Below are 14,016 nucleotides of genomic sequence, written 5' to 3' on the forward strand. Positions count from 1 at the left end.
TGGTAAGACTTATGTTCGAATCATTTATAAGAAATGAAGAATCTTTATCATGGCTTTTCAATATAAGAGCAATTAATCGATTTCCAATGGAGGAGGAAAGGTTTTCTCTCCAGAAACTCGGGTTGTTTCGCAAGCAAACTGGCCTGAAAAACATATGCAGTGTACATAAAATATTTATTCATAAATCAAGCCATATCTCATCCTAATATTACAGTTGAAAGCCAATGTAGATAGGACATGGACCTTAAAGGCCTATAAATACCCTAATTATTATTATTATTACCCTGTGGAAATCGTTTTGCATCCATAGCTAGAGGTTGCCCGAAGAAAAACTGCTTTAGTTCGTTTCTAGTTTTGCTGATTAGAAAAACACTTCCTAAGCATGACTGAAAGTGGTCAGTGGTGTGCAAAAGAAGTAGGTGATCTTTCTATTTTGCTTCAGTGGGATCTCTGGAAGAGGAGTTTGGGATGTTTAGAGGTCTGGAGATTTGTCACAGAACATTATGCATTAAACTCTCTAGGCTTTCTTTATACATTGCTTGAAAAGAAGTCAACAGACAACATAGTGTGAGAAAACAAACAAGGATGGCAGCAACCATAATAAGATGTAGTAACATTGCTGCGATGAATGCAGCAATCTTATGGGGCCTAGTTTCCACAAGCGTACAATAGCGATCAATGGGAATTTTAGACCATTCTTCCTGTAGGCATGTCATGAGGTCCTGAACTGTTGTGGGGCAAACTTCACTTGACCTCACCTGACGGTCGAGTTCATCCCACAGATACTCATTAGGGTTGAGATCAGGGCTAGTGGAGACCAGTCAAGTGTGGTGACGTTTATCTCCATAAACCACGCAGTTACAATAGCAGCCTTATGACGAGAACATTGTCTTCCTGAAAGAGACAATGATCAGTCGCGTAAAAACGCCACAAAGTAGGTAGCATTGCATCTTCCAGGATGTTACCTGGAAGATGACATTGAACGCTGAGAGGTATCTGGTAACAGATACCTCTCAGAGTTCAATGTTTGTGGCACCACAAACAGAGAAACAGAGATCCGATGCCAAAACAAGAAAAAACAGGGGTTACACACTTCGTGAAAAGAGATGTTCACCAGGCATCCGTCACACCCACATCCGTCGATCAGCTCGCTAGAGGCTGTTATGTGATTCGTCGCCCAATAACACAGTGGAGACGTGAAACATCCAAGCTTCCACGTCCCATTGTACACGCTCTTTGCAGCACTGAAGATGATGTTGCATGTTTGTCAGGGTAATGTGTTGCTTGTGAATTGCAGTCCTACCATAGAAAGCCATGTTGTGAGCCTCGGTTCTGAATGTTTTTGTGCAGATTCGTGTTAAGTCGATGCCCGGAACTCCACATTCAATGTGTTGGCCGACGAATGGCGGATTATATATATTATTATTATCTTTCATAGCACCCTGCCATGCTATATGTAGTGAGTGCTCCGACTGCGGGTAACACTTGCAGTTGACTCCATCTTAGCATGGTATCACTAATTGTTGACTTGGGATTGCTCAATTTGTCAACAATTTGCCGAAAAGACATGCCTGCAACATGGCATCCTATCACAATGCCTCTTCCAAACTCAATCAGTTCCCGTTTCGCAGCTATTTCACCTGGACATAGCTGCACTGACTTAGGAGCATCATATCCTCCAATTTATACCGACTACAAACACGTGACTCGTTACACAGCCCGATGCACTTTATCCAAAGACAGTGTCTGCTAACTTCTTTCCAAGCAGTATATATGTATAAGAAAAAAAGAAATCTGATATACAATGCATTTGTGAGACATTCCAAGTCTAAGAGTTTAATATAACCCTAAAAGAGAGAGGGATAAAAAAAACTGGATTAAATCTGATCCTGTTCAACTTTCTACATATACAAGTCATCATGTTCAGAAACTTTCGTCACTCCGCTGTTGTCCGCGCGGTTAGCCTAGTGACTCATGGGCCTGGGGAAGGAGTATCCTAGGGTTCGATTCCCGTCGATGACGTGAGGAGCTCAAGGATCATCTTCAGCCATAGCCAAGCTAGCCGGTCTTGGAAGTGGACAGCAGGGTTTTTTCCCCAGTTTATCTGGGGTTTTTCATCCCGCAAGCAGGCAAACCATCCCCCTGAACATACAGGCTACAATCAAAAATACATTAAGAGGGCTCAACCAGTCCTAAGGGGCGGTCGAGGAACGGGGAGGGGGGGGGGAACCGACATGAATAAATAAAAACTCCGCTGTTAGAGAAAAGCCTTTTTTTTTTTTTTTCCCATTTTGGCCAATCTTGTGAATTTCTATTCGATAAATGCACATAATATCTTTTTAACTGACCGTTGCGTCTTACTGCTAATCTGATATACAGTTCTTGGAATCTATTCTCTGATTATTGGCATATTACAGTAAAACTTAGAATGTGCACATTCTGGTTACACATTATGCGTAGCGTACACGAATAGATATATTTCTATAAAACTATAAAATCGTCACATAATATCTGCGGATCTTTATATATATAAATGTCTTTAATTAACAACATATGAAATACTTAAATTAAGGGTAAGAAAATCCCTTCTTATTTTACAGCCAGTATGCAAAACTCTAAGATCGAAAACTACGATCTACGAGTTTCATGCCGAAGAACTATCGGCGAATCCAAGCGTAAGTGACCCCTTAGAGTTTGGCATACTGGCTGTAAAATAATAAGGGATTTTTATTCCCTTAATTTAATTAACTTCGCCAGAAAATATAGCCGTTTGGCTTTTCATCTTAATATGAAATACTTGCTTTATTTCTTATAGAGAAAAAAAAAAAAAAGAAAGAAAGAAACGATGGAAATCCAGCACTAATTTTACTGCATTGGCGCCCTCTATTGCATGAAAGTCCGTTATTAAGAAGCTAACCAGCAAACGATATTTGGTTTTGTCAAGTATGTATTTTTTGTTAGGAAAGATATTTAACACAAGCTTAAGTTAACTATTAATGAATAGTTTAGTACTTTATGCAGTGCAGTAGTAGAAAAACAATAATTAGTAAATTCAAAAGATCTGTAATAAGAAGAATATACTTGAAGCATGGCGTTACCTGCTAATTATCGCCAGTCAACGACTACAGCTCCTACAACTCCATCTCAGGGTTCGACTCCACGACCTCGTACACAAGGTTCAAGTGTATCTACTTCTTCCCAACCAGTACAGACATCTGCTTCCAGTAATCCTTTTGTTCAGTCACCTCATGGTCATCCATCCTTTAGTCCTGTTAAACTTGGATCTCGGGGATCAAATGTTGCCGATACCAGAGTACCTAAGCCACCAAAACCACCAGATAAACCTCTCATGCCTTATATGAGGTATAGTCGTAAGGTTTGGGATCAGGTCAAGGCACAGAATCCAGATTTGAAGTTGTGGGAAATTGGAAAAATTATTGGTCAGATGTGGAGAGAACTACCAGATGAATCAAAACAAGAATACATGGATGATTATGAAGCGGAGAAAATCGAGTATAATGAAGCCCTCAAGTCATACCATAATTCTCCAGCATATCAAGCATGGGTTGCAGCAAAATTGAGAGCACAACAAGCTGCTGAAGAAAGAGAGGCATTGGAGCGCAGTCCAGCAGCATCGTTGATAACACCACCAAAGATGGATGGGAAAGTATGCATTCAGCCAGCAGAAGATGAAGAGGATGTTGATGAGTTTTCAGTAAAACATATTGCAGCAGCTCGTTATTTAAGAAATCATCGTTTAATCAATGAAATTTTTAGTGAAACAGTTGTCCCTGATGTTCGTTCTGTAGTTACTACTGCTCGTATGAGTGTTTTGAAGAGACAGGTGCAGTCACTGACAATGCATCAGAAAAAATTAGAAGCTGAACTTCAACAAATTGAAGAAAAATTTGAAGCAAAGAAATGCAGATTCCTTGAAGCAAGTGAAGCATTTCAGGAAGAGCTTAAAAAGCGATGCACCAAAGCGGTAGATACAGCAACTTATCAGAAATTAGTTGATAGAGCATATGATCAGTTGAAAAGAGATTGGTCATTAAGAGAAGAGCAGCGTCGGCAACGTGAAGAAGTTGAGCAGCAGGTTCATATGCAGCATAATGATCAGCAAGATTGTACTCAGTCAGAGGAGCATTCTAACCAAGACAAAGAGATGTTAGATGATTCAAGTTGTAATTTAAGTGTTGCCAATGGACATCTTGAAGAAAATGGTGAAAATCATTCCCAAGAAAGTGAAAGGGAGAGTGAGCAACAGTCTCCCATAGAGAACATGCAGAATGGACATTCAGTTATGAAAAATTTGCCGGAAGATACTCGAGCTCCCCCTGACCCAGTACCTGGCTCTTTTAGTGTTTCTACAGAAGTGAGAGGAATTCGATTACATCCAGAACCTGTTTCAGATTTACATAGTCAGCCTTTTGGAGCTGCACTTGGATCAACTATTGGAACAGCAGGAGATAAAATAACTGAAAATATACAGCCATCACGATCCGTTTCAGCACAAGATGCAAGTTTTGTACCTCAAGATGCCCAACATCATATAACTTTACCACCACGTCTGACATCGGTACCTCATCCAGTGACTTCTCAAGCCCATGAGACACTTGAGGGACGTGCTGGTAATACTTAAGAACTAAGAATGGAATAACATTTTGTATTAGGAACATTTTTAAAGTTGATGTGCTTGTGAAAGTCTTCATTTTATGTCATTATTTATGCCACATTTTGAAGCAGGTTACAAATTTGTGTTATGTGCTTAAGTCATAAAGTTATTATAAACATAAATAGAATGTGAGCAATATAATTTCTTATATCAAGTTTTGGTTGCTGAATTGCAAAACAGAAATAACGTGCAGAAGAGAAGCCACCAACAAAGGAGCAAGTGTTCCACACATTCAAATTTTTGGAAGTAGTTACTTTAAAATGCAGTTTAAATTATTTCATTACAGTTCTGCAGTAATATTTTCCTTTATTTATTTTTTTTTTTTGTCCACTTGTCAATAATCAATGACAGTATTGCATCTGAAGAGATATGCAGTGATAATCTTTCAAAACTAAAACTGAAAATTACATTTATGTAATTGAAAAGAGTTTCATTTTGAATGTATTGCCTTGTCTTAGTATACATTTAGTGAATGCTACTACGTGAAATCCTCTTCGTAAGGTTTGTGGAAGTATAAAGTATTGTGTACTATTGGTTAAAAATTAGATAACTGTAATTTTGATGATTTGTTGCCTGCTATTCTAAGAAGAGAAAGAAACATCGGTTTTGTAAATATGCACAATTTATGTATATATATAGAGAGATATATATGTGTGTTCATTCATATTTAGTTATTACTCTTCTTTGAACAAAGTGGAGAATCTTTATGATTGCTTTTCATTTAAGGTTTAATTAGCTGGTCTCATATGGAGAGTTCCCCCCTCTCCTCAGAAATGTGGAGTTTTTCATTGCCCAAAACAAACTGACCAAAGAATACATGCATACTAAAAATTGCATTATAACATTAGCATTGTGTTGGTTTCATAAGATTGTACCATACCTGCCCATTTTTGCCTCGTGGCCATTTCATCATCATATGCTAAATGTATCATCACAATCAGTTGTTTAAATGAAGCATTAAAACAGTTAGGTAATTTAGAAAGGTGGAAGAATGGTTCCTATTATATAGGAATGGCCATTGAAATTTATTTGAACTTCTATAATGTCTTAAATAGCTTATTCTGTTTTGTGTAGTACAAAATCTCTTAATGAAATTGAAGGGATTAAAAAAAGGAAAGGGAAAGAAAAAACCTGTACAGATTGCATGTATTTTTGTTGAGGACTTAGTTTTAAAATCTCATTGTGAAAGCAGATGTTATTTAAAAAACATCCCATAGGAAACATTGTAATGTAGAAATCAACACTGATGAAAGAGAGAAAAAAAACATTTCTAATAATGAGGAATTTCCTCAGGTTATAATATTTTCAGAGTTTCTAATTATGATATGCGTTGCTGTATCATCTTGGCAGGTATTTCTTGTGGTAGTTTATTTTTCAAAAAGTCTTGTGAAATAACATAGTATTCCCCGTTTTTTTTTTCTTTTTTTTTTTTTCTGTATGTTTATAGAATTAATAAACCAGTTCGGTGACAGGGTTTGGGCCCTTGATTACCAAATGAAATGGTGAAAGCAAGAGACGGTAATAAACGTGCATGTGTTGTTTCCATATAATCATTTTGTAATGGTCATAATTTGCTTAATGAGACATTTTAGGGAAAGAACTGCGAGTTTGTTATTAGTAATGAATCTGAATTTTTAATACTGAAATTTTGAAACCAACAGAGCTGTAATACCAAATAAAAATCATTCAAATCAGTAACTGCTGCTTAACATATAAAAACAGAGGAAAGGCTTTGTAAATGCACAATTTCTGATCTAGCCATTAAAATCTCATATTTTGGAATATTCCATATATCCATTTATATAGGAATATAAAGCTTGCATTTAATTTGAACTCAAGTCTATTAGTCTATTTAATTTAATTATTTTATTTAATAGATTAATGATCCTATTATGAACCTGTTTAACTTTCTGTAGTTTTAGGAATAATAACAATCATCTTTTTAGCCATGAAACTAGAACTTCAACTGAATGTCTGCTGGCAGCAAATATACATAATTTGATATATAGTTTTGTTATTATAATTGTATGTATGAATTAGAAATTAGTCTTAGAGAGAGAGAGAGAGATTATCAAGTATTTCATATTTTCTCAAATTTTAGCTGAAGCTTATTATGGTATGCATTATTATTTTTTGGCAACATCTTATGCCATAAGGAGAAAAAAAAAGTAGATTTATGTAAACTCAAAAGAAGTCCATTTTTTGTTTTAAAATCATAAGTATAAAAAAAACTTAATTTTTAAAATCATATAATTAAAAAAAATAAAGTTCTAAAATTGCATAATTAAAAAAGTTTTAAAACATTTGAAGTAATTTGAATTTGCAGCTTTTGAATTAAAGAAAATACAAATTTACAATTCATCTTTTTGTTTTCAGAACTTCCTGAGGTTTTCCCCACCTGATTTCAGTATTTAAAAACCATTAAAAAAAAAGTTTCTAGTATATATATCTGTCTTTGAATAGTCAAAATTCCAAACCATAGATTTTGCAAATATTTCAATCAGCCTTATATAACTAACTTTACTGAAAAATTTGATATCTAGTTTATTTATGCTATTTGCTTAATTTTTCAGCAAAGCAGGATATTTCATAATATGAGATCGTCTATACTTCTCTCTTGTATTTGCTACACATCATTTAACAAGGAGATTAACCCGAGTTTATCTCCTTGTTAAATGATGTTTAGCAAAACTACTTTGCCATGTAGATGTTGTGCTCTGACTAGCTTTTCATCTAATGCTTTTTTTTTTTTTTTTTTTTTTTGAAAAATTGGACTAAATTTTAACACTGTTCGCAGGTTTAGATCCAGAGTGAGTTTTTTTGGAGGGAAAGATGATTAGGATGTTCAGGATCTTGTTATGCAGTTTTGTTTTTGCTTTACACTTGGATAAATGATTAAACAAAATATAATTTCTTGGCAAAGTTAATTTATAACCAAGTGAAAAAAAAACTTTCTACAAGTACATATTATGCTTTGTGAAAATTTTACATTATTACTTTCAGGACTTCAATATTGTCAATCCAATATTTCATTTCAGTCTTCTAATGTACTTCTAACTGCACCAAGGGAGAACTTGTTCGCATTAGATTTGAAGGTCCATGCATTGTATTCCTTGTGAAACACGTGGATGGGAAGGCTGTTCCAGAATGCAGCAGTAGGAATAGGAATGGAGGAGGATAAAGAGAAACTTGTTCTGTAAGTATTGGAGTTGGACTTTGAAGGGATGTTGAGTGGTAGTTGTACATGTTTCAGTGGTTTTAAGAGGGGGAGGAATTATTGATAATAGTTCTGATGAACATTTACAATGAAATATTTATAGAAGATGCTGCAGTAAACACTAAATGCCTACATAAGGGTGATTGGAGTAAGTTGGAAGAAATGAGTCATTAATCAGTCTGATTGCTGTCTTCTGTATTGTGTCAAGTATTTTTAAGGCGCTTTTGAGGGCACCTTCCCAGATGTACAAGCAGTACTTAATGGATGGACAGATTTGTGAATTGCACAGGGTTAATAGCTGTTTTGGAAGGTAAAGTAATGCCTTGAGAAAAGAGGAATCCTAATTTTTTGGATGCTGAGAAGGCAGTGGTTGTAATGTGTTTATGCCAAGACAGTTGATGTCAAGGGAAGAGAGAGAGAGAAATCTCATCTTTCTTAGAGATTTGGGTAAGGCTGGGAGAATGTGGTTCTTTTTTTTTTGTGGGAAATAAGGCAGACTGTGTTTTGCAGATGTTGAAATTGATACTACCCATCTCAATTCTGATTGCCAAAGATTTGGCAATCAGAATTGAGATGGGTAGTATCAATTTCAACATCTGACTGGTTTGGCAATCAGAATTTATGCTTGCAGAATTTATGTTTGTTTGGTGCAAGGTTTGCCAAGTGAGGAGGAGAAATGTATTGTACTGTCGTCAGCAAAACTGTGTATTGGATTGGTGGTCAACTGGAGCAGGTTGTCGGTGTATAGAAAAAAAAAAAAAGAGAGGGGGGGGGTTAGAGGACAGAACCCTGTACATCCCAGCATTAGTTGCATAGTTAATGCTACGGTCTACAAGGTTCTGTCCTTCCTCTAACCCAGTGTTTCTCAAACTTCAGATATCCGCGTACCCCTTCTTAAATTTTCATTATTACCAAGTACCCCTAATTAATTAATTTAAAAAAATAAATCCATTAATTAATTAAAATAAATTAATTTAAAATATTAATTAAAATTAAATATCTATTTTATTTGAATTTATATGTTCATGTAGTGGTGGCTGGTGACAATAAAAACAGGTGGGGCCAGGGGCCAAAAACAACTTAATTTTTTTATATTTATATAGTGGATTCTATTATTGATTTATAGTCATTATTTCTATTACAATAATGTTTAGTCAGAATCCACTGATGCATTGAGCTATTCATTTTTTAAAATTGTTAGGACGTAACATATACGGGCTCAACGTATTAATAACACGAAAACTCGAAAGATTTGCAGTTGCGGGCATAGCTCAACGGACTAGAGCATTGAACCAGAAATCCAAAGACTCCAGCTGGCCGCCATGCAAAATGTTTTCATTTTTCAAGTGTTAAAACAAAAAAGTTATTATTTCTATTATTTATTTTATAAATCAATGTCGAAACTTCTGAGAAATAACCAGAAACGTTTTTCCAATAAACTATCGATTTTGTTCATAGTTAAAATGTATTGTTTATGGACATAATAAAAATTTAAACTTTAAAATAAATTATAACAAAAAACGACAACAATAATTAAACATACTAAAAACAATAAAACAGATCAACAATGAGAATAAATAATAAGACAATGAAAGAATCACCCGCTATTTACGTACAAACACAGTGACTGGGCCAAACTAAACTGGCCCCAAGATAAGCATTGCACTTGGTAAACAAACACGATCGCTAGTGCACTTGCCTCATACATGCCCTGTGTTCTACACGTATAAAATAGGGCCAGCTGTGGCTGGCCCCCAGAGACAGTACTAAGTCGCATTATACCACAAAATACTACAGTAATTTTTTTATTAAACAATAAAACGTGTTGGAAATAAATAAAAAAAAATTAATAATTACAACAAATATATTTTTTAAAACTACAATTATTGGGCTAGTTATACAAATATAGGTGGGGCCCAGCCCCTATAGACGAGCTGCCCCTGTGTTCATGTAAACAAAAAATATGATATATTTTTAAATTTTGGTTCTCTAGAGATGTCAGACGACACACTCTTATCAATTTCATTTGATCCAGATGCTATATCAACGTTTTCTTGTTGCTTACAGCTACTTGTATTTGCTATATTGCTCTCTTTTGGGGGTTTTATAAATCCAATCTTTAACCGATGATCCATACGTAAGAATTTGAAAGCTAAAAAAAAATACTGTATTTACTCGAATATATAATGGCACTTTTTTCCCAAAATTAAAGCTAAAAAATCATGTTGCGGGATATGTGTGGGAATTTTCAGAAACTAAAGTTTTCAGAAAAAAACTGAAAAATGGTGCAACTTACCAAGAAGCTCCTACTCGCTTTCACTACTTTTGGCATCGAGAACAGTTTCTTTGCATGCATCAAAGAAACTATTTGGGTAGATGTCAAAGTCATCTTCTTTCACATTATGTGCCAAGTAAAAATTACCAGTAATTTACAAGACTTGAGATACGTAGAGCAGCGAAGAACTGCATATAATTGGTGTGGTATTAACAAAAGATTGAGCGAACCAAAGACAAATTAGCATTTCAACAGTTGAGTTGAAATGCTAATTCCCTTCAACCAAATTCCGTAATATCTGAAACACATTCACTATATATTTCTTAGTTTTAACACATTAACGATGAGGGTGGTGTCAAGCAAAACCATATGTTCCACCGGCAACATATGGTTTTGCTTGGTCTATACAGCAGTTTCTGTTGGAGAGGGAATGTGATTCATTAGTTGGTGCCGTTTTATCCTGGTTGTTGTCTCTAATTGCACTGTTTGTTGAAAAATATGACTCCTTTAATTATGCATAGCCGAAAATTGCCACATACCCCTCAAACGACCAGACACTGCTCTAACCCATCGTCTTTTTTTTATTTCTCTATACCTCAACAACCTGCTCCAGTTGACCACCAATTTCTCATTGGAAATCCAGTTGTAGAAGCCACGAGACAGACCAAATGATGGGAACTTATTTAATAGACCCTTGTGCCAAACCCAGTCAAAAGTCTTGGAGATATTTAGTGCAACCCCTTGGGATTTGCAAAATTTTTCACGGTTCTTATCCTGAGGTAAGTGCCATAGGTAAATAGATCCCTCTGTTGAATGACATTGGTGGAATCCATACCGGCTCTCATTTATTAGTTGAGTACAACAGTTAGATCTCAATATGCAGTTATGAATGAATTAGGATATTCTTCAAAGACAACTCATGGTCAGAATTGTGAATGTATTGATTATCAGCCATGATTTCACATGCAGTTTCTATAATGCCAACATTATTAGAGAACATATATAGAGTATATTTAAACATGGCATGAAGCTCCATTCACTGTTATGATCATGGGGCAAAATAGTAAATATTATTATTAATATTACTTATATGGGCATCATGGGAGACCACTCTATTCATTAATACAATAACTGTCATACATCTCTTTAAACTTATACACTGTTAGGGACTCACAACCCTCTGGCAATCCATTCCACTCATTCACTACTCCAAGAAAAGAACGTAGTATGCACACCCTTACTAACCACACTCTCAAGCAGCTTTCAAGTGTGACCCCTTGTCCCCCCCCCACTCTCTATGTGTTGAAAAATTTCTTGTGTCAATCTTATAGTATCCCTTTAGTAACTTAAATTTCTATCATATTCCCTCTCTTCTTCCTGTCAGCTAAACTGCAACCCACACACCCTCAATCTATCCTCATAGGGAACATTCCACAGACCTGTCACCAGTGTGGTCACTCATCTCTGAATCTTCACCACCGCCCCTGCCGATCCCCAAGAAATGCAGATGATCAAATCTGTGCACAGTAGTCAACATGTGGCCAAATAATAGCCCAATAAAGAGGGATAATAACCTCCATATCTTAACTTGTCAATGTGCTCTTCAGCATCTAAATAATCCTCTGATCTATTCTGCAACTTTTGCAGCATGTCTCTGAATTTCAAATCTCTGTCCACCATCACTTACAGATTCCTAGCCTCATCATATATCATATATATATATATATATATATATTTTTTTTTTTTTTTTTAAAAACATACATTTAATGACTTAAAAAACTGAGATAACTTACAAAGATTTTAATGAGAATAATACAGTTTCGGCTTATAACAGCCTTCCTCAGATATTCATATATCTAAAAACTGGAAATTACAGGTAAAAATTGCCACACATAATTGATACATAAAAAACGTATTTTTTCAAGTTGTTCTAACAGGCGTGCCATTGTTTATTGCAAGTGTGCGTGCAGGCTCACGTGAACGCCAATATTGAATAACTGTAGCATGGCTATCTGGGATGTTATAACTCAAATTGTTGTTTAAGTGGACAGGGTTCAGCAGGATTTCCCTTGATTCTACAATTTTTCTCTCAAACTCATCATCACAGCGAAAAATATTTTCTGATCTATCCCAGCAAACGGAGTGGCTTTGTTGATCATCATTAAGATTATTTGAAAAAAGAACATGATTGGATAATGCAGTTGCATTAGATCTTTTGTAAGAGATGTCTCTCTTATGCTCTTCTATACGTTGTTCAATAGATTTGTCCAAAATAAGGGATATTGCAATCGCACCATAATTTATATACACCTGGATATTTTATTTATAGCCATGCTGCAGTTATTCAGTATTGGCGTTCACGTGAGCCTGCACATACACTTGCAATAAACAATGGCACGCCTGTTAGAACAACTCGAAAAAATACAACTTTTTTATGTATCAATTATGTGTGGCAATTTTTACCTGTAATTTCCAGTTTTTAGATACTTCAATGTTTATTACTATTCTTTTCCTTTATGAATACTTGAGGAAGGCTGTTATAAGCTGAAACTAGTTGTATTATTCTCATTAAAATCTTTATAAGGTATCTCGGTTTTTTAAGTCATTAAATCTGTTTTTAAAATGTATCACAACAACCAAGTAAAAGCCTATGATCATATATATATATATATAATAAATGAAATATATCATCAATGTAGCAGCACAGCCAAACTAAAAGGTCAAATATCAGTGTTTCATCTATGTTACATATAGAAATTGGTTATAGGGGAGATGGGGTACGATAGACTCCATTGCAGTCTCATATAGATGTGTCTATGTATTCCTATGTCCATAAAATAACCAGCATGAACAATAAATTTGAAGATTTCAAAATGTTTGGAGGAGGAGGGAGAAGAATTAATAATGGCAAAGGATTGCTTGGATGTTGAAAACATCCAAGTAATCCTTTTAGCTATTTTTAGGAAAGCTATTCTGTTTTCAGGGAGGTTATCATCTCACTTTATATGGCTATGATTCAGTCAAATCTTGACTACTCTGTACAAGATTTGTCACCTGGATTTCTTAGGGATAAATAAGGAAGTGATGGTTTGTACGCAGAGATAAGTGATCAAGCTAGTGACAGGTTTGTGGAATGCTCCTTAAGAGGATAGACTGAAGATGTATGTGGGGCCACAAAGTTTAACTTTGTTTACCCCCCCACCCGTTCCTCGACCATCCCTTAGGACTGGTTGAGCCTCCTAGTGAGGGATTAAGTATGTATTTGATGACTGTAGATCTGTGTGTGTGTGTGTTCATGGGCTGGTTTGCCTGTTCTGAGGAATGAAAAACCTGAATTTCTGGGTGAAAAAAACCTATATGAAACCAGCTAAAGGTTCCTCATGGTCATGGATGGGAATCGAATCCAGGTATTTCAAACCAAAGAGTTTGGTCTATACTGACTGAGTTACAGAGGCTCTGGTGCTATACTAAAGATGTCTGACACTAACCCATTCAAGGTTCAGTTATTTCAAGGTCAGATAATTGAGATCACTGTAATTCACACATTGGTAAGGCAGCTTTTGGAGGAAGTACATCCATAATTTTATATACTTGGGCTGAACTTTGAAATGTTTAAAAAAAGGGAAAGAGGGGCAAGTTGACTTGTTCTTTTCTTTTTGGCAAGCATTTAGAATTATTATACACTACTTTATATAATCAGCTGTCAGAAGGGAACACATCATTTCCATTTAAGAAAAAGATATTCAACTTTTCAACAGAGTACTGTATAGAATAATATTATTTTCACGATTTTAAATGAATGTTTAAAATTTAAGATTATGTTTCCTGAAATTTAATTATAAGGTATTA

The 14,016-nt window shown here is 35.3% G+C and overlaps 1 protein-coding gene across 1 annotated transcript; it reads left to right on the forward strand.

Annotated features, from left to right (window-relative positions):
• The first annotated feature begins 2,899 nt into the window (after positions 1-2,899).
• Positions 2,900-6,147, forward strand: LOC150104047 (uncharacterized). Its single transcript, XM_090396711.1, has one exon. It carries the CDS (start codon positions 3,089-3,091, stop codon positions 4,640-4,642), a length of 1,554 nt encoding a protein of 517 aa, XP_090252837.1. The 5' UTR covers positions 2,900-3,088; the 3' UTR covers positions 4,643-6,147.
• Positions 6,148-14,016: the final 7,869 nt, after the last annotated feature.

Source organism: Typopeltis vanoorti, chromosome 8, assembly GCF_054136105.1.
Source record: "Typopeltis vanoorti isolate ZY-2024b chromosome 8, IOZ_Tvanoo_1.0, whole genome shotgun sequence".
NCBI lineage: Eukaryota > Metazoa > Arthropoda > Arachnida > Uropygi > Thelyphonidae > Typopeltis > Typopeltis vanoorti.